Raw genomic sequence first — 27,994 nt, 5'->3', positions numbered from 1 at the left:
TTGATTCTGAAAGATTTTATTTCAAAATAAGTTATGTTTTACAATTTCATAGTATTTACCCTCTCCCCATTTGTACAACTGCAGCAAATCTAACATATAGAGGACGAAAATCTACAGCATTTTGCATCCAGAGCCAAAATTTACCCATACATTTATATACAATTAAAATTTCAGTGCAACATATTTTAGAGCAAAACGTAAAAGTTCTGTACAGTTTTCCATGCGCAGAATGAAAACAAATGGAAATGAAGGTATAAGGCAACATAAATCTACATGTTAATTGGTCCCCAAAAAAAAGTTAAAAATGATTGTCTACACAGTGGTGGGTATAATAAAAAGAAAACTAAATAATTCTGCTAATGATATGCAAACTTGCCGGGGTCCGCAAAAACATTCAAGTGACAATAGTTCTGCATTTAAATATAAGAATGAAGGGTAAGTGCAGAGAGGGTGCTACAGACATGGTAAAATAAAAATACAGTCCATTTAAAACCTTTAGCTGCTACCTGGCCCTGTTAGTGGGTGTATGATTTTGGTAGAAAACAGCTGTTCCACCTGCAAAGCTATGGCTGATTGCAATTTGGTCGGTGAAACGACTGGGATTTAACAATTTTAAAACTTCAGCTGCAGCCAGAATTGCGGCTTCCGCAGGCTTGCTCCGATAGAGAATAGATTACTGCACTTTGAGAAAGAGCCGGTATGGCCTCATAAGTGTCATCTCAAGGTCCTAGGCCATCAGTCAAATACTGATTCATCCAGGTTCTCAGTGGCAAAATCAAAAGGAGGAATAGGAGCAGTGCAATTCTGCCTTAATCACTGATAGTTCACCTTAAAGCAGATTTCCACATGCCTCCATCATGTATACTACAGGGTCGTCCTGGAGAGGAGGCTAACAAGTCACAGCATGCTGTGCCACAGAGCGCTCCACAAGCGCTAGACTCATCCAGGGTGCTAATGTCTACTGCACACACACAAAAAAAAAGCTATTTTATTCTATCATCGACCCATTTTTTTGGGTTTTACTATGAAATACCCCTTTAATGACATTGATGAAGTGGAATGGATCTCCGGGGGTAAATCCTATACTACTCTGGCCCCACTTGGGTTAGGGATAATAAAGCCGAATCAGAAACTGCAAATGAAGAGCCAGTGTTCAACTCGACCACAGAACTAGTGAAAAACCCATTGAAATACTTTTAGTGGCATAGCATCAGAATGGGAAAACATTTTGGTTTAGCAATTTTACAGAATATTTCCTTTACACTGGTTTTGTAGACATGTTGCCCGCTATCCTATTCGTTCAGAACAGGAGGAGCAGCAGAATGGTGCCCCCTGCCACCTGGAAGGCAAACTTTATTCAAAGTCATTGAGCAAAATGGCAAAGGCAATTCAAATATTCACCCAGTAACGCATCGGGACAACATCCCATCGTGTGGCGGTTTTGCTGGCAGTGAAGAACGTATTTTTGCACTTTAAAAGGTTGTTAGACTTCCGTTACGCCGAGAAGCGGTGCTCTCATTCATCTGCATGTCCGTGTCACAGAGGTGGCTCTCCTCGTCACCGTTCAAATGCTCATAGGTGCTGGTCGACAGGCTTCCGTTCAGGAGCCGCTCCTCTTTTCGTAGAGAGACTGGCAGGTTCGACAGGGTAAGAGACACATCTTTGAAGGCATGCAGTAAAAATATTCCAATGATAATGGTCATAAAACCACTGAAGGTGCCAATCATGTCATTGGCAGACATATGCTGCCACTCCTTGAATAGAATTGCAGAACAAGTAAGCACTGAGGTGGTGAAGAATACATAGTAAATGGGCGTCACTAATGAGGTGTTAAATATGTCCAGAGCTCGGTTTAGGTAGTTAATCTGAGTGCTTACACACACAATAAGGCTTATCAATAGGATCCAGGACAAGGGATTCTTCAGGATGGGTTCCCCAGCAAACAGGCCCTTAATAGCTATTCCCAATCCTTTCACGCATGAGACAGACAATGCTCCAATCACAGAGCATATGGAGATATAGACTAGTATATTGGACTGGCCGTGAGTTGGTGCAACCACAAAGATTAGGATAAGTGACACAATCACCACGCCTGTAGCAAAAAGTAAGAAACCTACAAGACAAATGAAGGGAAGTTAGGCAACCTCTCCTTAACAAGTCAAGGTAGCGCATATACTTGATGGAAGAGATTAAAAGGAACCCGTCAGTTGCTTCATGCTCTTCAAACCACATTAATCATTCTGGCTGCGCAGATGCTGCAAGGTAAGTTTTACTCGGAAATGTCAGAGTATAGTTTAAAGGGCCGGCCGGGGACTATAGGGAGAGACGAGACTAGTCCAACACTGTCCCCTTCTCCCTGCACTTCTCTAGGTGACTGGTAGAAACCTGTTAATCAACTACATCGGTCTGTGGAGAGGCCACCCGGGTCAGAGCCAATATAATCACAACTATTTCTATGTTTTTTGTTGCCGCTGAGCATAAGGGGACATAATGGTTAATTCCCTCGTATGTGCTCCCCTCTGTGCCACTGCCCCCGTGACTTTCTTCCTCCATTAACTGCAATATAGAGGATTGCTAAATCCTAGTCTTTCACCTCTCTCTACAAGTCAGGAGTATACATATAATGCAGGAGTTAAATAATAGATCATGCGCTTTGGCAATGTTATTATGCAGCCAGGAACATAGCCAAAATATAGGACCAGAGAGTGGAATGATGGTTCTTAAGTGATTCTAAGTTTAGCACTTGGGATCAAGATTGAATTTTTTTCCCATATTAGCCAGCCATTACCCTGTGGTCTCTGCTAAATGCTTTACAGAAAGTGATACAATGGAGAAAAGTGTTTTCTCGTAGGTTCCCATACTGAGGCCCAGTGTGCAGCTTCTATTATAATGAGAGGAGCAGGTTTCTGTCTTCTACGTATATATATGTAAGGCAATAAAGACCCCTAGATTATATAGCAATTACTGTACCTGGATCAGCTAACTTGATGGACATTTCATTTAAGTTTTCAATCTCCTCTTCTTGAGGGGCATGGATGACCATTACTGTTGACCCCAATATACTCAGCAAACATCCAATTTTTCCATGAAGGTTTAGTTTCTCACTTAGGAAATATGAGGACAAGATGGCACTGAAATATGAAAGATGAGAGATCAACAACCCATTAGAAGGATACACACTGGCAAGAGAACACTACATAGAGGGGTTTTCCAGCACAGTATATTGATGATCTATGTATACCCAAGGTCATCGGTATCGGTGGAAGTGCTACACCTGACACCCCTAACAGCAGTATGAGTGGTGGAATCAGGGCCGGCGTCAGCACCCGGCGCACCTGGGCAAATGCCGGGGCCCTGGGGAGAGAGGGGGGCCCACTCACGCTATCATAGATACAGCTGGGAGAGCAGAGCAGGAGAACATGTTCTCTCCGCCCACAAAGTCACACTGGCTGAGTTCTCTTAACCCCTATGTGCCAGCTCTGACACAAGCATCTTCTCACTCAGTCAGTGCAGCCAGGCAGGCACACATAGGGGTTAAGAGAACGCAGCCAGTGTGACTGTTTGTGGGCGGAGAGAGCCCCTGGCTGGCTGCAGTGCTGAACTTATTATCAGGCAGATTCCTGAAGAGCTCCATCCTACCAGTGCCTGAGTGAGTGCAAACTAAAGTATCCAGCAGTGGTTGGACTTGTGGCTCAGTCTGCTGCTGTCTGTCTCCGCTGCCTAAAAATGTGGGTGATGTCTGGAGGAGGAGATGGTGGAGAGCAGCCTGCAACCTGCAGCCACCCAGCTCACCCAGAACCCCAGAATACATGCATTCCAATCCTCACCAACATGCACCAGTGGGGTAGGAAGAAGCTTAACCCCTTCCCATCTGTATGAAGGTTATTGCTGAACCTTAAAGATAACAATCCGACCCGCATAAATGGGGTTAACCAGATGCCAGGAGGAAGGGGAGCTGCTGCCATGGATAAAACTGAGCTGTGGGCTGTATGTTGGGGCCCCGTGGCCCCAGGCTGGTGACTGGAGGGACTCTGCCCAGTGCTGGCATGTGGGTGATTTCTGCATCTCCGCTTCTCTCCTCCACATCACACTGTGCAGTCACAGCAACATTGGTTGTCTCTGTCCAGGTCCCAGCAGCTGCCACTGCTCCCACCAAGGACATGGCATCACTTAACCCTTCCCCTGCAGCCACCGGCAACAAATCCACATTATTCCTTGATTAAATCAGGTTCCAACCCAATAGAGGAGCAGACATTTCCTGCTGCCATTAGGGTCCGGGAGGGGGTGACATTGGCTGCCCTGCTACTCTGTAGTGGGGGGTGACAAGTGTAACATGGGGTAACGATGACGGAGAAATGCACAGGAAAATAGTGAGCGCGACAGAGGGCAGTGTATGGTATGGAGCAGTCAGGGGGTGGGCTGCAGGATCCCCCCATACTGTACATGACTGCTCGGGACAGGGAGGCGTTTAATGAGCTTCTAATGACAGGGCACTAATTGGGTCATTAGGGTTTGTGGAAAGGATTCAGTATCAGGTCCCTCATTAATGCCTGAGCCGCCTGTTACTTTGTAGCACAGATCTGTTAGGGCCGCAAAATCAAACAACGTTGTTTATGTAGAAAAGTCTTTGTTTCATAGAAAAGCTCAAAACAGAAAAGCACCTCTTCTGTATATATACACTGCACAGCACCTTTCCTCCTGTATATATACACTGCACAGCACCTTTCCTCCTGTATATATACACTGCACAGCACCTTTCCTCCTGTATATATACACTGCACAGCACCTTTCCTCCTGTATATATACACTGCACAGCACCTTTCCTCCTGTATATATACACTGCACAGCACCTTTCCTCCTGTATATATACACTGCACAGCACCTTTCCTCCTGTATATATACACTGCACAGCACCTTTCCTCCTGTATATATACACTGCACAGCACCTTTCCTCCTGTATATATACACTGCACAGCACCTTTCCTCCTGTATATATACACTGCACAGCACCTTTCCTCCTGTATATATACACTGCACAGCACCTTTCCTCCTGTATATATACACTGCACAGCACCTTTCCTCCTGTATATATACACTGCACAGCACCTTTCCTCCTGTATATATACACTGCACAGCACCTTTCCTCCTGTATATATACACTGCACAGCACCTTTCCTCCTGTATATATACACTGCACAGCACCTTTCCTCCTGTATATATACACTGCACAGCACCTCTCCTGTATATATACACTGCACAGCACCTTTTCTCCTGTATATATACACTGCACAGCACCTTTTCTCCTGTATATATACACTGCACAGCACCTTTCCTCCTGTATATATACACTGCACAGCACCTTTCCTCCTGTATATATACACTGCACAGCACCTTTCCTCCTGTATATATACACTGCACAGCACCTTTCCTGTATATATACACTGCACAGCACCTTTCCTCCTGTATATATACACTGCACAGCACCTTTCCTCCTGTATATATACACTGCACAGCACCTTTCCTCCTATATATATACACTGCAAAGCACCTTTCCTCCTGTATATATACACTGCACAGCACCTTTCCTCCTGTATATATACACTGCACAGCACCTCTCCTCCTGTATATATACACTGCACAGCACCTTTCCTCCTGTATATATACACTGCACAGCACCTTTCCTCCTGTATATATACACTGCACAGCACCTTTCCTCCTGTATATATACACTGCACAGCACCTTTCCTCCTGTATATATACACTGCACAGCACCTCTCCTGTATATATACACTGCACAGCACCTTTCCTCCTGTATATATACACTGCACAGCACCTTTCCTCCTGTATATATACACTGCACAGCACCTCTCCTGTATATATACACTGCACAGCACCTTTCCTCCTGTATATATACACTGCACAGCACCTTTCCTCCTGTATATATACACTGCACAGCACCTTTCCTCCTGTATATATACACTCCACAGCACCTTTCCTCCTGTATATATACACTCCACAGCACCTCTCCTCCTGTATATATACACTGCACAGCACCTTTCCTCCTGTATATATACACTGCACAGCACCTTTCCTCCTGTATATATACACTGCACAGCACCTCTCCTGTATATATACACTGCACAGCACCTTTCCTCCTGTATATATACACTGCACAGCACCTTTCCTCCTGTATATATACACTGCACAGCACCTCTCCTGTATATATACACTGCACAGCACCTTTCCTCCTGTATATATACACTGCAGAGCACCTTTCCTCCTGTATATATACACTGCACAGCACCTTTCCTCCTGTATATATACACTGCACAGCACCTCTCCTGTATATATACACTGCAGAATTTACAATAGCGGTCACTCATATAAGAAGTGAAATCTGGCATTGTACTATACATTTCTCTGCCGTATCTGGGCATCATAAATCGGGGTATGTGTTAAAGGGGGGGGGCCCACTGAGACTCTTTCGCCCGGGGCCCTCGAAAACCTGGAGCCGGCCCTGGGTGGAATGTAATAAGTGTATACACAGCAGAACATCACAACTCTATACACTTTCTAGTGACCACTGACGGTACTGCAGATCAGCTCCTTTTAAACTAAAACCTGCACCAAGTACTGTACATCCAAGCAAGTGAGGCTCTCATATTGACAATTGTTAGGGATGAAGGATTTTAGGATGTATAATAAAGACACATGACAATGATGAAAGACTGATGTAAGGTGGAATCAATGAAAATCACATTCGGTCTAATCTACTATATAATTGTCTAAGGGTCACTTCCATCTTTCTGTCTGTCCTTCTGTCTGTCACGGATATTCATTGGTCGCGGCCTCTGTCTGTCATGGAATTCCAAGTCGCTGATTGGTCGCTGCAAAACAGCCACGACCAATCAGCGACGGACACAGTCCGGAAGAAAATGGCCGCTCCTCCCTCACCGCAGTCAGTGCCCGGCGTCCGCATACTACCCTACGGTCAGCACTCACACAGGGTTAATGGCAGCGCTGACCGCGGTGTAACGCACTCGGTTAACGCTGCTATTAACCCTGTGTGACCAACTTTTTACTATTCATGCGGCCTATGCTACGTCTCGCGAGACCGCAATGCACTCTTGGGACCGGAGCGCCTTTTTTTTTTTTAACAGGGATATGGTGCATACTACGTGGCTGGGCAATATACTACGTGGCTGGGCAATATACTACGTGGCTGGGCAATATACTACGTGGCTCTGTGCTGTATACTACGTGGCTCTGTGCTGTATACTACGTGGCTCTGTGCTGTATACTACGTGGCTCTGTGCTGTATACTACGTGGCTCTGTGCTGTATACTACGTGGCTCTGTGCTGTATACTACGTGGCTCTGTGCTGTATACTACGTGGCTCTGTGCTGTATACTACGTGGCTCTGTGCTGTATACTACGTGGCTCTGTGCTGTATACTACGTGGCTCTGTGCTGTATACTACGTGGCTCTGTGCTGTATACTACGTGGCTCTGTGCTGTATACTACGTGGCTCTGTGCTGTATACTACGTGGCTCTGTGCTGTATACTACGTGGCTCTGTGCTGTATACTACGTGGCTCTGTGCTGTATACTACGTGGCTCTGTGCTGTATACTACGTGGCTCTGTGCTGTATACTACGTGGCTCTGTGCTGTATACTACGTGGCTCTGTGCTGTATACTACGTGGCTCTGTGCTGTATACTACGTGGCTCTGTGCTGTATACTACGTGGCTCTGTGCTGTATACTACGTGGCTCTGTGCTGTATACTACGTGGCTCTGTGCTGTATACTACGTGGCTCTGTGCTGTATACTACGTGGCTCTGTGCTGTATACTACGTGGCTCTGTGCTGTATACTACGTGGCTCTGTGCTGTATACTACGTGGCTCTGTGCTGTATACTACGTGGCTCTGTGCTGTATACTACGTGGCTCTGTGCTGTATACTACGTGGCTCTGTGCTGTATACTACGTGGCTCTGTGCTGTATACTACGTGGCTCTGTGCTGTATACTACGTGGCTCTGTGCTGTATACTACGTGGCTCTGTGCTGTATACTACGTGGCTCTGTGCTGTATACTACGTGGCTCTGTGCTGTATACTACGTGGCTCTGTGCTGTATACTACGTGGCTCTGTGCTGTATACTACGTGGCTCTGTGCTGTATACTACGTGGCTCTGTGCTGTATACTACGTGGCTCTGTGCTGTATACTACGTGGCTCTGTGCTGTATACTACGTGGCTCTGTGCTGTATACTACGTGGCTCTGTGCTGTATACTACGTGGCTCTGTGCTGTATACTACGTGGCTCTGTGCTGTATACTACGTGGCTCTGTGCTGTATACTACATGGCTCTGTGCTGTATACTACGTGACTGGGCAATATACGTGACTGGGCAGTATACTACGTGTCTGTGCTGTATACTATGTGGCTCTGTGCTGTATACTACGTGACTGGGCAATATACGTGACTGGGCAATATACGTGACTGGGCAATATACTACGTGGCTCTGTGCTGTATACTACATGGCTGGGAAATATACTACGTGGCTGGGCAATATACTACGTGGACATGCATATTCTAGAATACTCGATGCGTTAGAATCGGGCCACCATCTAGTAACATTATTATCTTTTGGCAGGACGGTCACGTGTGATAATAGAAGATGTGCGAGCTGGTAATAGTCATTAATGTCATTTCGTGCATCCCATGAATTTCTATCACTGTTTCCTCCAGGGACCATGAAGGCAAGCAGTTATCTGAAGACAAGAATGTGGGGGTGTATGGGGGGTCATGGCGGGGCAACCGGTCAGGAAGACACAGAGCTTTTACCAAGCAAATATTTTATGTTTATCATAAAGTAAGATGTTTTATATTTTAACGGAACAACGTAGCAACTTTACCTGCCTGGATGTTTATATGGGCCAAAAGAAAGAAAAAAAACAGATAAGATTTTCTCTTATTTTATTTTTTTACAAAAGGATAAAGAAAAGCACTATGACAACAATCACAAGCCAATAACGTAAGAATATTGCTTTATGGGCAGGTTACCTGACTAAAACACTTAAGGCTCCTAAAGGAGTTACAAGTGTTGCCGGTGCAAAAGCATATGCAGCAAAATTTGCAACTTCTCCTGCTCCCACTGGAAGAAAAAAAGGAAAAGATACAAGTGTAAGCGGCACAATAATTATGAAATATGCAGAATGGCGAATGCTAGGAAACAAAGAGGCTGCAGTAATGCATTGCTGTCTTTAGATACCTACTTGATAAAAGTCCTGCCCACCACAGCCATTCTTTCAGATACGCATGGCCGCCTTGACCTACAGAGAACCAAACAACATAATATTAGTACTAAAGTGAAGCATCCATTTCATCAGAAAATAGGACATCTACCATCAGTAAAGAGTATGGTTACTGCCTAAAGTTACTGCGTAGTTAAGAAGCACAATGGGGATTCAACTAAATGGTGACAATTCAGCTTTAGGTCCTTTTATGTGGGCCGATAATTGTTTGAACAGTTTCTTATCACTGGCCCATCAACCATGGCAGAGATCATCTAACAAATAAGCAAAACCTGCTTCCTGGGCATCTTTTACGATCGTTAGTAGTACATCGCCTCATGGAAACAGTGAATGTGCTGCCGATAATATGCCAAACAATTGTAATTAACGTATCATTCATACCTGTACAGTTTGCTTAGACTCATGTAAAAAAGCCCAAATCACTTATCATAGTCTCGGCTAGTGTTAGTAATGGGCAGAAATCTTCTTGTGCAAATGTGGCTTATAAAGAAGCCGTCTCCCTCTTTCTTCTCCCACCCGGTCCAAGACCCTAGTAAGTGAAAGACAGGTCACTATGTAACTTGCTCCCTCGAATAAGATTACATGCCGGCGCCGTCATTCCTAGGGGCTGTACATGCTCATATCAATAACTCTTGCAATGTCATCAGAACCCTGCTTCGCATCCACTACCCCCAGAAATGACGGCGCTTGGCAAGATCTCGGGCTGTGGAGCAGGTCACAGAGAAGAGTGACCTGCCAATCACTGACAGGAGGAGGAAGAAGGAGGGAGGCCGGAGATCTGCAGTGCCAAGAAACAAACTTACAATACAAAAGTATAGATGGAATCAATATTTCAGATGCTTTACATAGGTTAATTAAAAGTCTAAAAACTTGCAGGCAGTTTCCTTTTAACCCCTTCATGACCCAGCCTATTTTGACCTTAATGACCTGGCCATTTTTTGCAATTCTGACCAGTGTCCCTTTATGAGGTAATAACTCAGGAACGCTTCAACGGATCCTAGCGGTTCTGAGATTGTTTTTTCGTGACATATTGGGCTTCATGTTAGTGGTAAATTTAGGTCAATAAATTCTGCGTTTGTGATAAAAACGGAAATTTGGCGAAAATTTTGAAAATTTCGCAATTTTCACATTTTGAATTTTTATTCTGTTAAACCAGAGAGATATGTGACACAAAATAGTTAATAAATAACATTTCCCACATGTATACTTTTACATCAGAACAATTTTGGAAACAAAATTTTTTTTTGCTAGGAAGTTATAAGGGTTAAAATTTGACCAGCGATTTCTCATTTTTACAACGAAATTTACAAAACCATTTTTTTTTAGGGACCACCTCACATTTGAAGTCAGTTTGAGGGGTCTATATGGCTGAAAATACCCAAAAGTGACACCATTCTAAAAACTGCACCCCTCAAGGTACTCAAAACCACATTCAAGAAGTTTATTAACCCTTCAGGTACTTCACAGCAACAGAAGAAACATGGAAGGAAAAAATTAACATTTAACTTTTTAGTCACAAAAATGATATTTTAGCAACAATTTTTTTATTTTCCCAATGGTAAAAGGAGAAACTGAACAACGAAAGTTGTTGTCCAATTTTCCTGAGTACGCTGATAACTCATATGTGGGGGTAAACCACTGTTTGGGCGCACGGCAGGGCTTGGAAAGGGAAGGAGCGCCATTTGACTTTTTGAATGAAAAATTGGCTCCACTCTTTAGCGGACACCATGTCAAGTTTGGAGAGCCCCCGTGTGCCTAAAAATTGGAGCTCCCCCACAAGTGACCCCATTTTGGAAACTAGACGCCCCAAGGAACGTATCTAGATGCATAGTGAGCACTTTGAACCCCCAGGTGCTTCACAAATTGATCTGTAAAAATTAAAAAGTACTTTTTTTTCACAAAAAAATTATTTTTGCCTCAATTTTTTCATTTTCACATGGGCAATAGGATAAAATGGATCATAAAATTTGTTGGGTAATTTCTCCCGAGTACGCCGATACCTCATATGTGGGGGTAAACCACTGTTTGGGCACACGGCAGGGCTCGGAAGGGAAGGCGCGCCATTTGACTTTTTGAATGGAAAATTAGCTCCAATTGTTAGTGGACACCATGTCGCGTTTGGAGAGCCCCTGTGTGCCTAAACATTGGAGCTCCCCCACAAGTGACCCCATTTTGGAAACTAGACCCCCCAAGGAACTTATCTAGATGCATATTGAGCACTTAAAACCCCAGGTGCTTCACAGAAGTTTATAACGCAGAGCCATGAAAATAAAAAATAATTTTTCTTTCCTCAAAAATGATTTTTTAGCCTGGAATTTCCTATTTTGCCAAGGGTAATAGGAGAAAATGGACCCCAAATGTTCTTGTCCAGTTTGTCCTGAGTACGCTGATACCCCATATGTGGGGGTAAACCACTGTTTGGGCGCACGGCAGGGCTCGGAAGGGAAGGCACGCCATTTGGCTTTTTAAATGGAAAATTAGCTCCAATCATTAGCGGACACCATGTCACGTTTGGAGAGCCCCTGTATGCCTAAACATTGGAGATCCCCCACAAATGACCCCATTTTGGAAACTAGACCCCCAAAGGAACTAATCTAGATGTGTGGTGAGCACTTTGAACCCCCAAGTGCTTCACAGACGTTTACAACGCAGAGCCGTGAAAATAAAAAATAATTTTTCTTTCCTCAAAAATGATGTTTTAGCAAGCATTTTTTTATTTTCACAAGGGTAACAGGAGAAATTGGACCCCAGTAATTGTTGCGCATTTTGTACTGAGTATGCTGGTACCCCATATGTGGGGGTAAACCACTGTTTGGGCACACATCGGGGCTCGGAATTGAGGGAGCACCATTTGACTTTTTGAATACAAGATTGGCTGGAATCAATGGTGGCGCCATGTTGCGTTTGGAGACCCCTGATGTGCCTAAACAGTGGAAATCCCTCAATTCTACCTCCAACACTAACCCCAACACCCCTAACCCTAATCCCAACTGTAGCCATAACCCTAATCACAACCCTAATTCCAACCCTAACCCTAAGGCTATGTGCCCACGTTGCGGATTCGTGTGAGATTTTTCAGCATCATTTTTGAAAAATCCGCGGGTAAAAGGCACTGCGTTTTACCTGCGGATTTACCGTGGATTTCCAGTGTTTTTTGTGCGGATTTCACCTGTGGATTCCTATTGAGGAACAGGTGTAAAACGCTGCGGAATCCGCACAAAGAATTGACATGCTGCAGAAAATACAACGCAGCATTTCCGCGTGGTATTTTCCGCACCATGGGCACAGCGGATTTGGTTTTCCATAGGTTTACATGGTACTGTAAACCTGATGGAACACTGCTGCGAATCCGCAGCGGCCAATCCACTGCGAATCCGCAACCAAATCCGCACCGTGTGCACATAGCCTAATTCTAAAGGTATGTGCACACGCTGCGGAAAATGCTGCGGATCCGCAGCAATTTCCCATGAGTTTACAGTTCAATGTAAACCTATGGGAAACAAAAATCGCTGTACACATGCTGCGGAAAAACTGCACGGAAACGCAGCGGTTTACATTCCGCAGCATGTCACTTCTTTCTGCGGATTCCGCAGCGGTTTTACAACTGCTCCAATAGTAAACTGCAGTTGTAAAACCGCAGCGAAATGCGCAGAAAAACCGCGGTAAATCCGCAATAAATCCACAGCGGTTTAGCACTGCGGATTTATCAAATCCGCAGCGGAAAAATCCGCAGAGGAACAGAATACGTGTGCACATACCGAAACCCTAACCCTACCCCTAACCCAACCCCTAACCCTACCCCTAACCCTAACCCTAGTTCTTACCGCAACCTTAGTGGGAAAAAAAAATATTTTTTTTTATTGTCCCTACCTATGGGGGTGACAAGGGGGGGGGGGGGGGGGGGGGGGCATTTACTATTTTTTTTATTTTGATCACTGAGATATAACCTATCTCAGTGATCAAAACTCACTCTGGAACGAATCTGCCGGCCGGCAGATTCGGCGGGCGCACTGTACATGCGCCCGCCATTTTGGAAGATGGCGGCACCCAGGAAAGAAGACGGACGGATCCCGGGAGGCCAGGTAAGTATAAGGGGGGGAGAGATCAGGGCACGGGGGGTGCGTCGGAGCACGGGGGGGGGGGGGGTGATTGGAGCACGGGGGGAGCGGACAGGAGGACGGGGGAGCGGAGCACAGGACGGAGGGGAGCGGACCACAGATCGGGGGGCTGGGGGGGGCGATCGGAGGGGTGGGGTGAGGGCACATAAGTGTTTCCAGCCATGGCCGATGATATTGCAGCATCGGCCATGGCTGGATTGTAATATTTCACCAGTTTTTTGGGTGAAATATTACAAATCGCTCTGATTGGCTGTTGAAAGTGAAACTGCCAATCAGAGCGATCGTAGCCACGGGGGGGTGAAGCCACCCCCCCTGGGCTAAACTACCACTCCCCCTGTCCCTGCAGGCCGGGTGAAATGGGAGTTAACCCTTTCACCCGGCCTGCAGGGACGCGATCTTTCTGTGACAGCATATGCGTCACAGGTCGGATTGGCACCGACTTTCATGACGCATACGCTGTGTCACAGGTCGGGAAGGGGTTAATGATGTTGCCCCCATCGGGTATATTGCTAGTTTATGCATAATGTGGGTACGGAAAGTATTCAGACCCCTTTAAATTTTTCACTCTTTATTTCACTGCAGCCATTTGGCAAATTCAAAAAATGTTCATTTTTTCACATGAATGTACACTCTGTGCCCCATCTTGACTGAAAAAAAACAAATGTAGAAATTTTTGCTAATTTAATAAAAAAGAAAAACTGAAATATCACATGGTCATAAGTATTCAGACCCTTTGCTCAGACACTCATATTTAAGTCACATGCTGTCCATTTCCTTGTGATACTCCTTGAGGGCAGTCTCACACGTCCAGATAATTATAATTAGTGTCCGTGTGCCGGTGCGTTTCTGTGGCACACGAGCGGCACACGTGTGCCGCCCGTGTGCCCACTGGGTACCACACGCACCGTGCAGGAGACAGCGCTAAAGTTTAGTGCTGTACCCTGCATCTGGTGCTGAAGCCTAGATTCATATCTTCCTTGCAGCAGCGTTTGCTGTAGAGAAGATATGCATAATCGTGTTTAAAATAAAGATCCATGTCCCCACCCCCCTCCCAGCCCCTGTGCGCCCCCCCACTGTTATTAAAATACTCACCCGGCTCCCTCGCTGGCGCTGCTTCCTGTCCTGGCCGCACCTTCTACTGTATGAGCGGTCACGTGGGGCCGCTCATTTACAGTAATGAATATGCGGCTCCACCCCTATTGGAGGTGGAACCGCATATTCATGATTGTAATGGGCGGCCCCATGTGACCGCTCATACAGTAGAAGGTGCGGCCAGGACAGGAAGCAGCGCTAGCCAGCGAGGGAGTCAGGTGAGTATTTTAATAACAGCGGGGGGGCACAGGGGGATTGTCATGGATCTTTATTTTAAACACGATTATGCATATCTTCTCTACAGCAAACGCTGCTGCAGGGAAGATATGAATCGCGGCTTCAGCACCAGTGGGGGGGGACAGCGCTTACAGTAGCGCTGTCTCCTGCATGGCACACGGACTGCACACGGACAACGTCCGTGTGCGGTACGTATTTTATACGGACCCATTGACTTTAATGGGTCCGTGTAATCCGTGCGCTCCCACGAACACTGACATGTCTCCGTGTTTGGCACACGGAGACACGGTCCGCAAAAAAAATCAATGACATCTGCACAGATGCATTGATTTCACTGTGTCTACGTGTGTCAGTGGCTCCGGTACATGAGGAAACTGGCACCTCACGTACCGGAGCCACTGACGTGTGAAACCAGCCTGAGATGGTTCTACTCCTTTATTGGATGCCAGCTGTGTTAAATTAAACTGAAAGGACTTGATTTGGAAAGGCAAACAAATGTCTGTATAAGACCTCACAGCTCAGTGCATGTCAGACCAAATGAGAATCATGAGGTCAAAGGAACTGGCCAAGGAGCTCAGAGACAGAATTGTGGCAAGGCACAGATCTGGCCAAGGTTACAACAGAATTCTTGCAGTACTCAAGGTTCCTAAGAGCACAGAGGCCTCCATAATCCTTAAATGGAAGAAGTTTGGGACCACCAGAAGTCTTCCTAGACCTGGCCGTCCAGCCAAACTGAGCAATCGTGGGAGAAAAGCCTTGGTGAGAGAGGTAAAGAAGAACCCCAAGATCACTGTGGCTGAGCTCCAGAGATGCAGTAGGGAGATGGGAGAAAGTTCCAAAGAGTCAACTACCACTGCAGCCCTCCACCAGTTGGGCCTTTATGGCAGAGTGGCCCGACGGAAGCCTCTCCTCAGTGCAAGACATATGAAAGCCTGCATAGAGCTAAAAAAAACACATGAAGGACTCCCAGACTATGAGAAATAAGATTCTTTGGTCTGATGAGATGAAGATAGACCTTTTTGGTGATAATTCTAAGCGGTATGTGTGGAGAAAACCAGGTACTGGTCATCACCTGCCCAATACAATCCCAACAGTGAAACATGGTGGTGGCCACATTATGCTATGGGGGTGTTTTTCAGCTGCAGGGACAGACTGATTGCCATTGAAGTAAACATGAATGTGGCCAAACACAGAGATATCCTGGAAGAAAACATCTTCCAGAGTGCTCTGGACCTCAGACTTGGCAGAAGGTTCACCTTCCAACAAGACAATAACCCTAAGCACACAGCTAAAATAACAAAGGAGTGGCTTCAGAACAACTCTGTGACCATTCTTGATTGGCCCAGCCAGAGACCTGACCTAAACCCAATTGAGCATCTCTGGAGAGACCTGAAAATGGCTGTCCACCAACGTTCACCATCCATCCTGATGGAACTGAAGAGGATGTGCAAGGAAGAATGGCAGAGGATCCCCAAATCCAGGTGTGAAAAACTTGTTGCATCATTCTCAACAAGACTCATGGCTGTACTAGCTCAAAAGAGTGCTTCTACTCAATACTGAACAAAGGGTCTGAATACTTCGGACCATGTGATATTTCAGTTTTTCTTTTTTAATAAATTTACAAAAATTATTACATTTCTGTTTTTTTATCAGACAAGATGGGGTGCAGAGTAAACATTAATGAGAAAAAAATGATTTTTTTTAAATTTACCAAATAGCTGCAATGAAACAAAGAGTGAAAAATTTAAAGGGGTCTGAATACTTTCCGCATCCACTGTATGCATAATGTGGGTTGCAATGAACAGGGCCACCGTTGCACGCTATGAGGGATAGGGAAGTTATTGTGCAAATAGTTTACTTCATTCAGCTCAGGGAGCTCTGAAAATATCGGATAGATGGGTCAAGCCCTTTTAACCCCTTTACTACCTTTAACCCCTTCAAGTCGCGGCCCTTTTTCATTTCTGCGTTTTCGTTTTTCACTTCCCTCCTGAGCCATAACTTTTTTATTTTTCCGTCAATATGGTCATGTGAGGGCTTATTTTTTGCGGGACAAGTTGTACTTTTGAACGACACCATTGGTTTTACCATGTCTTTTACTAGAAAACGGGAAAAAAATTCCAAGTGCGGTGAAATTGCAAAAAAAGTGCAATCCCACACTTGTTTTTTGTTTGGCTTTTTTGCTAGGTTCACTAAATGCTGAAACTAACCTGCCATTATGATTCTCTAGGTCATTACGAGTTCATAGACACCTAACATGTCTAGTATTTTTTATCCAAGTGGTGAAAAAAAATTCCAAACTTTGCTTTAAAAAAAAAAAAAAAAAGTGCCATTTTCCGATACCCGTAGCGTCTCCATTTTTCATGATCTGGGGTCGGGTGAGGGCTTATTTTTTGCGTGCCGAGCTGATGTTTTTAATGATACCATTTTTGCGCAGATACGTTCTTTTGATCGCCCGTTATTGCCTTTTAATGCAATGTCGCGGCGACCAAAAAAACGTAATTCTGGCGTTTCGGATTTTTTTTCTCACTACGCCGTTTAGCGATCAGGTTAATGCTTTTCTTTAATTGATAGATCGGGCGATTCTGAGCTCGGCGATACCAAATATGTGTAGATTTGATTTTTTTTTTATTGTTTTATTTAGGATGGGGCAAAAGGGGGGTGATTTAAACTTTTATATTTTTTATATTTTTTTCATATTTTTAAAAACTTTTTTTTTTACTTGTGCCATGCTTCAATAGCCTCCATGGGAGGCTAGAAGCTAGCACCACTTGATCGGCTCAGCTACATAACAGCGATCATCAGATCGCTGCTATGTAGCTGAAATGCAGGTGTGCTGTGAGCGCCGACCACAGGTGGGCGCTCACAGCAGGCCTGCATCAGTAACCATAGAGGTCTCAAGGACCTCTATGGTTACCTTCCTGATGCATCGCCGACCCCCGATCATGTGACGGGGGTCGGCGATGACGTCATTTCCGGCCGCCCGGCCGGATGCGGTAGTTAAATGCCGCTGTCTGTGTTTGACAGCGGCATTTAACAGGTTAATAGCGGCGGGTGAATAGCGATTTCACCTGCCGCTATTGCGCGCACATGTCAGCTGTACAAAACAGCTGACATGTCGCGACTTTGATGCGGGCTCACCGCCGGAGCCCACATCAAAGGGGGATTCACGGCATGCACAGTAGATGTACGGCGCATGTCGTGAAAGGGTTAATGCACTTGTATGAAAAATTCAGTATGAAGTAAAATAAAAATAAAAAATAAAAAATCTGTAATTAAAAAAAATAAAAAAAAATAAAAAACACAAAAGTTCAAAGCACACCCTTTTGCCCTATTTTTTTTTTAAACAAGTTTGGAATTGGTGTTTAGTAGTGATGAGCGAATATACTCGTTACTCGAGATTTCCCAAGCATGCTCGGGGGTCCTCCGAGTATTTTTAGTGCTCGGAGATTTAGTTTTTATTGCCGCAGCTGAATGATTTACATCTGTTAGCCAACATAAGTACATGTGGGGGTTGCCTAGTTGCTTGGGAATCCCCACATGTACTTATGCTGGCTAACAGATGTAAATCATTCAGCTGCGGCAATAAAAACTAAATCTCCGAGTACTAAAAAAAATAATTGGAGGACCCCCGAACATGCCTGGGAAATCTCGAGAAACGAGTATATTCGTTCATCACTAGTAAACAAACAGCATAACAAGCAAAAAAAAAAAAAGAATCAAAATACCAAAATTACATTTTTGGGGCTGCTGCAACAGTGCAGTAAAAAGTGACCAAAAGATCATATCTACCCCAAATAGTATCATTACAAATGCCAGATAGGTGCACAAAAATAAGCCCTCATCCTGCCGCAGATTCCGATACTACACCTAAATTATTGTCAGCAAATGGCTAACGGATGGAAATCTGCCTCATCCGACTGAAAACCGATATGACCAGTAAAAATCAGTCTGGAAATGACCAGGAATGTAATGGGTAAACGGCTCCTGAAAAACATCAGAAAGAAAGTCACATACAAGGAAGGGTTTTTTCAGGATGACCATAACAGATAAAGAAGAGAAGAACTGGCTGTAACCTAACAATATGTCTGTCTGTCATGGCAAAGTCAGACCAATGTCATCCAGTTCGGTGTCACCGGTCGGACATCTGTGGAGACAGCAGTGCTTAGCACCCATTATATACCTGCTCTCATGGAGCCCTTTCTTGCCAGCCGTAGCAGCCCCTTCTTCTTCAGTATAAAGCTGCCTCCGATAAAAATGCTTGAGCTAATCGCCAGGATGAGCCCAATGTAAAAGTCATATTTTCCTTTGTCTTGACTCATCTTGAAATGCTGTTATTCTACAAGCCGAGATTCATGGGTGTCCGCACACATTAACTTCTTCTCTGGAGCTGGCCGGTATATCTGTAGGAGAGCAGAAAGAAATGTGAACGTTGATTTCCAGGACAAAGTGATATAACTGAACAGCACATGGCAATAAGGCAGGTTACAAAGCTGCAGAAAGCATCGGGCATGACCAGATGCTATCATGTAAAGCGTACAGTAGTCAATGGGACTATAATCCATCACCTTGACCTTGGGAGCTCAGACAATGTGCTCCTGACAATATGGGCTACGAGTGGCCACCCAATTATTAAAGTGCTGCTGCCTGGTTATACACTAGATGGACAAAACACTTGGACAATTTTCTCATAACACCGGCATCCCAATGTAAATGTACAGGTAGCAGTATGGAATTGGTCTTCTCTTTGCACCCAAAACAACTTCCATTCTTCTGGGAAGGCTTTCTGGAAGATATTGCAGGGTGTCCGTGGGAATATATAGCCATTTGTTCAGAAGAACAATTCTGTGATCAGACACTGATGTTGAAACAGATGTTGTGCCTCACAATGTTCTCTCTGATTCATCCCAAAGGTGTTAGATGAGGTAGTCATGTTCTTCTACACCAAACTCACCCAACCTGCATGGACCTTACTTTGTGCATTGGGATACGGTCATTTGAAACAGAAAAGTCCCCCCCAAAACTATTCCCACAAAGTTGGATCTCTAGACGCTCTTTAATTCTGCTTTCATAGGGGGTAGTCTGAAGTTCATGGCTAATCTATTAGGTTTAAAAACCTCTGTTTAAACACAAAATCCAGGAGTTTTTACACTTCTGGCACAATCATACAATAGATTTTCACATACAGAGAGTCGGTCAGCTCTCCTGACTTTTTTGTTTTAGCCAATACAAGATATATTGATAAAAGTGATAGTAACTCATATATCCATATATTTCAGAAGAACAAGACAATGACAGAGCCTATATAGGCATATTAATATATGGGGCATATTGTATTTCAGCAACCGAGACATCTGTTCCCACACATGTCCTGCAGTATATACAGACATCGATCACTACATAAGAAATAAATAGGTGGGGTAAATCAATGACTTCCATCCTGTACTTGGCAGAAACCACTCATGTGTACTCACTGGGACTGCAAGTATCCAACAAGGAATTAGGGCATGTTTCCATGGTCAGTGTTAGCAGCGCTTTGGACGCAGCACCGACTTTTGTACCCACGGTGGTTCCACATGTGATCATTGAACCATGCGGAATCACCACATCCTATACATTTATCTTGCCGAGACTGAGCGTCTCCGCAAGGTAAATTGACATGCTGCAGTCTAGAAATATGCGCCGCATGTGCGTATACGCAGGGAAGCCGCGGGTGTCGGTACACATATAGTGGAGATGGGATTTCACAAAATCCCATCCACTATGCTGTAACATCTGGACGTTGCGGATTGGTTTACTGACCGTGGAAACATACCCTTATAGATCAGCATTAAGAGATACCAATAGTAGACCAACAGTCTGACTTTTATTCTTAGGTGCCATCATAGCTGCTTCCTTTTTTTTATACTTTTTTTTCTTTTTTCCAAAGAGGAGGTGTGCTTGCTTCTATGGCAATAAAAAGGTCCCTTGGAAGTTACGTTTTTGTTCAAATTGATCAATGAGCAAAAGATTTGCGAAATGCTCATTGACTTAGATGGTAGAGTCAGACCTACCAGCATGGATCAGAATAGGAGTCTAATGGATCTGTGATTTTAATGGCTGTGTGAATATATTCCATCAATTCTATAAGTACTGTACGTGTAAAAAAAAAAAAAGGTACATTTCACACGGATGCGTCAATGTAGCTTAAGATTAATAGACAGTAATCTATACAATGTAAGACCGGATGATGTTAAAGAGAGAACATGTTCCATTTGTGGAGGAGATCTCTACGCAGTCATAGCAATATATGAAGATCAGGAAGATCCAACCCAGCCAGGCTTCTGACACCAGCCAATTAGGCAGGCCATGGGAAAGACAGAGCTCATTCTTAACATTTCACAAGAGACGTACAAACCAAGGAAGACACGATTCAGAACATCCTGATAACATGTTCTCTTCAATGGAAGCTGAACAGCAGCATCGCTAAATGGCGTGTGAACCAGGGGTATTCACATCTATATACTATTTACGCCCGGCCACTGAGGAAACAGGTAATGGCTGATCTGTAGGAGTGTTGGTCCCCCATTAATCTGATGGGAATTACCTATCCTAAGGAAGTAGGTCATCAATATCTAAAGTCTGGGATCATCCCTTTAACCATGCAGAAGAGGAAAAACTTGATCACTGACTTCACAGCAGATACGACAAGTGCATGTTGTTAATATGCTTAGTCAGCGACATGATAAACTTGCTGGAGGTTGTTATAGACCTGATAAGTACGACGTACGATTCTCAGCAGGATCCCTGATAGCTGCTGCGTGTCAGACACAGCGATATCGTAACGATATCGCTGGAACGTCACGAATCGTACCGTCATAGCGATCGAAATGGTATAGTGTGACGGTACCCTAAGCCTCTCCGTCCTGATACTAGAGACATAAGAACAAGCAGTCACCTGAACACACAATGGAATAAACACCTACACTCTGTCCACAAAAAGCCAGTAAAGCAGCACACCGCACTCATCACACGTTTTCTCGGTGCTACGAGGCTAAACAATGCCTGGATGTCTCCTGTGACTCCAGCTAATTATGAGTTACGAGATCCTGGAGGAGCAGCGTCACCACCAGGGAGAGCACAATGAGGCGGCAGACTAATTAACACAGCACTCCGCTGGCAGCGCAGCTTTCTCACACGCTGGCGGAATAACAATTAGCTTAGAAGCCAAGAAATTGTTTTCCAGTCATTTATAGGTCAGTAATTAAATCCATAGAAAGCATTCATTTGTGGAAGGCCAGAAAGACACTTTGTAGCATCCTTCCAAGTGTGAGAAGCTGGAAGACTATGGCAGATAGAGAATTATCTTCCTTCCTTATTCCTGCTGAACATTTCAGGGAGGCACTGACAGCTGGGTGTTACCATACCTCTCCTATACAGGGTGGGTCCCTGCACCATACCTCTCCTATACAGGGTGGGTCCCTGCACCTTACCTCTCCTATACAGGGTGGGTCCCTGCACCATACCTCTCCTATACAGGGTGGGTCCCTGCACCATACCTCTCCTATACAGGGTGGGTCCCTGCACCATACCTCTCCTATACAGGGTGGGTCCCTGCACCATACCTCTCCTATACAGGGTGGGTCCCTGCACCATACCTCTCCTATACAGGGTGGGTCCCTGCGCCATACCTCTCCTATACAGGGTGGGTCCCTGCGCCATACCTCTCCTATACAGGGTGGGTCCCTGCGCCATAACTCTCCTATACAGGGTGGGTCCCTGCACCATACCCCTCCTATACAAGGTGGGTCCCTGCACCATACCCCTCCTATACAGGGTGGGTCCCTGCACCATACCCCTCCTATACAAGGTGGGTCCCTGCGCCATACCTCTCCTATACAGGGTGGGTCCCTGCGCCATAACTCTCCTATACAGGGTGGGTCCCTGCGCCATAACTCTCCTATACAGGGTGGGTCCCTGCACCATACCTCTCCTATACAGGGTGGGTCCCTGCACCATACCCCTCCTATACAAGGTGGGTCCCTGCACCATACCCCTCCTATACAGGGTGGGTCCCTGCGCCATAACTCTCCTATACAGGGTGGGTCCCTGCACCATACCTCTCCTATACAGGGTGGGTCCCTGCACCATACCCCTCCTATACAAGGTGGGTCCCTGCACCATACCTCTCCTATACAGGGTGGGTCCCTGCACCATACCTCTCCTATACAGGGTGGGTCCCTGCGCCATACCTCTCCTATACAGGGTGGGTCCCTGCGCCGTACCTCTCCTATACAGGGTGGGTCCCTGCGCCGTACCTCTCCTATACAGGGTGGGTCCCTGCACCATACCTCTCCTATACAGGGTGGGTCCCTGCACCATACCCCTCCTATACAAGGTGGGTCCCTGCACCATACCCCTCCTATACAGGGTGGGTCCCTGCGCCATAACTCTCCTATACAGGGTGGGTCCCTGCACCATACCTCTCCTATACAGGGTGGGTCCCTGCACCATACCCCTCCTATACAAGGTGGGTCCCTGCACCATACCTCTCCTATACAGGGTGGGTCCCTGCACCATACCTCTCCTATACAGGGTGGGTCCCTGCGCCATACCTCTCCTATACAGGGTGGGTCCCTGCGCCGTACCTCTCCTATACAGGGTGGGTCCCTGCGCCGTACCTCTCCTATACAGGGTGGGTCCCTGCACCATACCTCTCCTATACAGGGTGGGTCCCTGCACCATACCCCTCCTATACAAGGTGGGTCCCTGCACCATACCCCTCCTATACAGGGTGGGTCCCTGCGCCATAACTCTCCTATACAGGGTGGGTCCCTGCACCATACCTCTCCTATACAGGGTGGGTCCCTGCACCATACCCCTCCTATACAAGGTGGGTCCCTGCACCATACCCCTCCTACACAAGGTGGGTCCCTGCACCATACCTCTCCTATACAGGGTGGGTCCCTGCGCCATACCTCTCCTATACAGGGTGGGTCCCTGCGCCGTACCTCTCCTATACAGGGTGGGTCCCTGCGCCGTACCTCTCCTATACAGGGTGGGTCCCTGCACCATACCTCTCCTATACAGGGTGGGTCCCTGCGCCATACCTCTCCTATACAGGGTGGGTCCCTGCGCCATACCTCTCCTATACAGGGTGGGTCCCTGCACCATACCTCTCCTATACAGGGTGGGTCCCTGCACCATACCTCTCCTATACAGGGTAGGTCCCTGCACCATACCTCTCCTATACAGGGTGGGTCCCTGCGCCATACCTCTCCTATACAGGGTGGGTCCCTGCGCCATACCCCTCCTATACAGGGTGGGTCCCTGCGCCATACCCCTCCTATACAGGGTGGGTCCCTGCACCATAAGCCAAGATTAGAGAGGACACACCACAACTGGTAGGACAACAAAGGACAGAGTTCTAAGGAAAGGTGAGATACAGAACTGTCAGGAGAGGTGACAGATCCTCTAAAAGTAAAAAATGCATACATTATAACATAAATAGCTTAAGACTTGATGAGGCTGGTGTACTAACTTTAAAAATCCATGATAAAATGGCATTATAATGCATATGCATGATGTTGAGCAATAGTTCGACTCTTAATATCATTTTAATAATGAGAAAAGGTTTATAGTCATCCTGACACTGATTTTCACAGTAAGTACACCGGCCTCATTAAATCTAAGAAATCTATTTAATAATGTGCTCAGCTTGCGTTGTGTGGTGACAGGTCTAGAACATGCTATAGCAGAGCTCCTCAGGTTGGGGAATAATCTGGACTTTTAACCCCGGCGGGGATTGCCAATAGTAACTATAGCATTTGTGGGATCACTACAGCTTGGTCTGGATACAGGGCGATCCTCCTTCCATTCATCACATTGGTGGGCGCTCTGAAGGCAGGAATCTTCATCACTGGAAACTAATGCTACGAGGACACCCATGATTTAAAGGGCCTCGGCCATCACACCGATCCTGATCTAATAAACAAGGGGTGCAGCTGTAAAAAACAGAGAAGCCCCCAAATCCTAGGAGACTGCACTGTATGGAAAGGACCAGAAGAATGAAAACTCATGTGCCCGGCCAGGAGGCGCGTATAGCTCTGCCCATGGTCCCTCCTGAGCAATCAGTAATGGATGAAGGCGGTCACCCCATAGATGCCCATCACGATGGTGGGCTACTTGTGCCATCCTCTGATGGAACGTACTGGTGGTCTAATGTCTTAGGCTACGTTCACATTCGCGTCTTTGGACGCGTCGTCGCCGCAACGCACGACGCATGTAAAATGCATGCAAAAACACATTGTTTTGTGACGCATGCGTCCATTTTTGGCTTGATTTTGGACGCAAAGAAAATGCAACTTGCTGCGTCCTCTGCGCCCTGACACTTGCGCCAAAAATGACGCATGCGTCACAAAACGCAAGACAACGCATGTCCATGCGCCCCCATGTTAAATATAGGGGCGCATAATGCATGCGTCGCCGAACCTGCGCCCGACGCAACGCAAATGTGAACGTAGCCTTACACCCCACTGACAGATTCGAGTGGTCTGACTATTCTGTTCATGGAGGATCAGTTCTTACAGGGGCACATCTGTCACCTGGCCATAGGAGAAAGGAACGCAGCCACTGTGCAGTGTGGGGACTCGGGGGTCCCGGCACTAATGAAGGCATTCCCTCACTGACAGGACACGGTGCTCTGTGTGTGGCCACTGGGGCTGCACTTCCATGTGCTGACACAGGGCGGCGCATTACCTGCCTCCCGCTCCTATCCCGCCCTGCACTCGCCTTCCAGCTAACGGGGCCGATATCTCCATGGGGCCACGGCTGATTGCTCCTGAGTCCGGGACTGACGTCACTCCGGCTCCGCCAGCTTCCTGCTTCCGCCACCGCCGCCGTACAAGGCTGGAGAGGACACGTGACAGGACACGTGACAGGACATGTGACCGGCGCCTTCAACTAACTTTATGAAAAAAGGCAATCTCACAGGTCACAGGAGAGGAGAGAGCGGGCAGCGAGCGAGCAGAGTAGAGGGTCCAAGAGGAGAGGAGAGGGAGGAGAAGGAGGGCAGCGGAGGAGAGGGAGGGTCGGAGGAGAGGGAGGGTCGGAGGAGAGGGAGGGTCGGAGGAGAAGGAGGGCAGAGGAGGAGAGGGAGGGCAGAGGAGGAGAGGGAGGGCAGCGGAGGAGAGGGAGGGCAGCGGAGGAGAGGGAGGGCAGCGGAGGGTCGGAGGAGAAAGAGGGCAGCGGAGGAGAGGGAGGGCAGCGGAGGAGAGGGAGGGCAGCGGAGGAGAGGGAGGGCAGCGGAGGAGAGGGAGGGTAGCGGACGAGAGGGAGGGTAGCGGAGGAGAGGGAGGGTCGGAGGAGAGGGAGGGTAGCGGAGGGTCGGAGGAGAGGGAGGGCAACGGAGGAGAGGGAGGGTCGGAGGAGAGGGAGGGCAGCGGAGGGTCGGAGGAGAGGGAGGGCAGCGGAGGAGAAGGAGGGTAGCGGAGGGTCGGAGGAGAGTGAGGGTCGGAGGAGAGGGAGGGTCGGAGGAGAGGGAGGGCAGCGGAGGGTCGGAGGAGAGGGAGGGCAGCGGAGGGTTGGAGGAGAGGGAGGGCAGCGGAGGGACGTACTAAAAAGGAAAGAAATAAAAAGAATGAACATAACTTATAGGTCCAAAGATATGGAGAGATATTATAGAATTTCTTATGCATCTTGGATATAAAATGAACATGAATTATATGTAGACAATTATGAAATCAACTCATTCCCCATATAAACAGGTGTATATTATATTCCCTGTGCTTTATAGATGAGGAATGAACATGAAATATATGTAAATAATAGGAGTATGAACATATATCCCATATAAACTCCGAAAGGAGATTGAGGACAGCAGAGGGTCAGAGAAGGAGAGGAAGGGCTGCAGAGGGTCAGAGAGGAAGGGCAGCAGAGGGTCGGAGAAGAGAGGGAGGGCAGCAGAGGGTCGGAGAAGAGAGGGAGGGCAGCAGAGGGTCGGAGAAGGAGAGGAAGGACTGCAGAGGGTTGGAGAGGGAGGGCAGCAGAGGGTCGGAGAGGGAGGGCAGCAGAGGGTCGGAGAGGGAGGGCAGCAGAGGGTCGGAGAGGGAGGGCAGCAGAGGGTCGGAGAGGAAGGGCAGCAGAGGGTCGGAGAGGAAGGGCAGCAGAGGGTCGGAGAGGAAGGACAGCAGAGGGTCGGAGAGGAAGGACAGCAGAGGGTCGGAGAGGGAGGACAGCAGAGGGTCGGAGAGGGAGGGCAGCAGAAGGTCGGAGAAGAGAGGGAGGGCAGCAGAGGGTCAGAGAAGGAGAGGAAGGGCTGCAGAGGGTCGGAGAGGAAGGGCTGCAGAGGGTCGGAGAGGGAGGGCTGCAGAGGGTCGGAGAGGGAGGGCAGCAGAAGGTCGGAGAAGAGAGGGATGGCAGCAGCGGGTCAGAGAAGGGGAGGAAGGGCTGCAGAGAGGAAGGTCAGCAGAGGGTCGGAGGAGAGAGGGAGGGCAGCAGAGGGTCGGAGGAGAGAGGGAGGGCAGCAGAGGGTCGGAAAAGGAGAGGAAGGGCTGCAGAGGGTCGGAGAGGGAGGGCAGCAGAAGGTCAGAGAAGGAGAGGAAGGGCAGCAGAGGGTCGGAGAGGGAGGGCAGCAGAGGGTCAGAGAAGGAGAGGAAAGGCAGCAGAGGGTCGGAGGAGAGAGGGAGGGCAGCAGAGGGTCGGAAAAGGAGAGGAAGGGTAGCAGAGGGTTGGAGAGGGAGGGCAGCAGAGGGTTGAAGAGGGAGGGCAGCAGAGGGTCGGAGAGGGAGGGCAGCAGAAGGTCGGAGAAGAGAGGGAGGGCAGCAGAGGGTCGGAGAAGAGAGGGAGGGCAGCAGAGGGTCGGAGAAGAGAGGGAGGGCAGCAGAAGGTTGGAGAGGAAGGGCAGCAGAGGGTCGGATAGGGAGGGCAGCAGAGGGTCAGAAGGAGAGGAAGGGCAGCAGAGTGTCGGAGGAGAGGAAGGGCAGCAGAGTGTCGGAGGAGAAAGGGAGGGCAGCAGAGGGTCGGAGGAGAGAGGGAGGGTCAGAGAAGGAGAGGAAGGGCTGCAGAGGGTCGGAGAGGGAGGGTAGCAGAAGGTCGGAGAGGGAGGGCAGCAGAGGGTCGGAGAGGAAGGGTATCAGAGGAGAGAAATACTCTTCAAGATATATTTTGAGATGGAGGGATGTTAAATAGATATAAATATGTGATTGAGATATAATCAGTGCTTTGCTTGTGTAGCTTATTTTATTACTAAATTATTTT

General features: G+C 47.1%; 2 protein-coding genes across 4 annotated transcripts; one reads left to right on the top strand and one right to left on the bottom strand.

The window, feature by feature from the left end:
* NIPA2 (NIPA magnesium transporter 2) lies at window positions 1–26,020 on the bottom strand. 3 transcript variants are annotated; one of them, XM_069757840.1, is made up of 6 exons: window positions 25,529–26,020; window positions 18,942–19,161; window positions 9,276–9,332; window positions 9,064–9,154; window positions 2,971–3,131; window positions 1–2,113 (listed from the first exon to the last, which is right to left on the bottom strand). In XM_069757840.1, the coding sequence occupies exons 2-6, from the start codon at window positions 19,078–19,080 to the stop codon at window positions 1,473–1,475; spliced, it is 1,089 nt and encodes a 362-aa protein (XP_069613941.1). In that variant the 5' UTR covers window positions 19,081–19,161; window positions 25,529–26,020; the 3' UTR covers window positions 1–1,472. The 3 variants fall into 3 exon arrangements, with proteins under 3 accessions (XP_069613941.1, XP_069613940.1, XP_069613943.1); XM_069757839.1 differs by having other exon boundaries at window positions 25,496–25,778; XM_069757842.1 differs by having other exon boundaries at window positions 25,500–25,626.
* On the top strand, window positions 20,351–27,822 carry LOC138671682 (S-antigen protein-like). The gene is made up of 2 exons (XM_069759844.1): window positions 20,351–20,407; window positions 26,602–27,822. Exons 1-2 carry the CDS (start codon window positions 20,351–20,353, stop codon window positions 27,820–27,822), a joined length of 1,278 nt encoding a protein of 425 aa, XP_069615945.1.
* Window positions 27,823–27,994: the final 172 nt, after the last annotated feature.

Source organism: Ranitomeya imitator, chromosome 3, assembly GCF_032444005.1.
Source record: "Ranitomeya imitator isolate aRanImi1 chromosome 3, aRanImi1.pri, whole genome shotgun sequence".
Lineage (NCBI taxonomy): Eukaryota > Metazoa > Chordata > Amphibia > Anura > Dendrobatidae > Ranitomeya > Ranitomeya imitator.
Note: the sequence above shows the minus strand (reverse complement) of the source record. Positions and strands in the feature narration are given on the sequence as shown.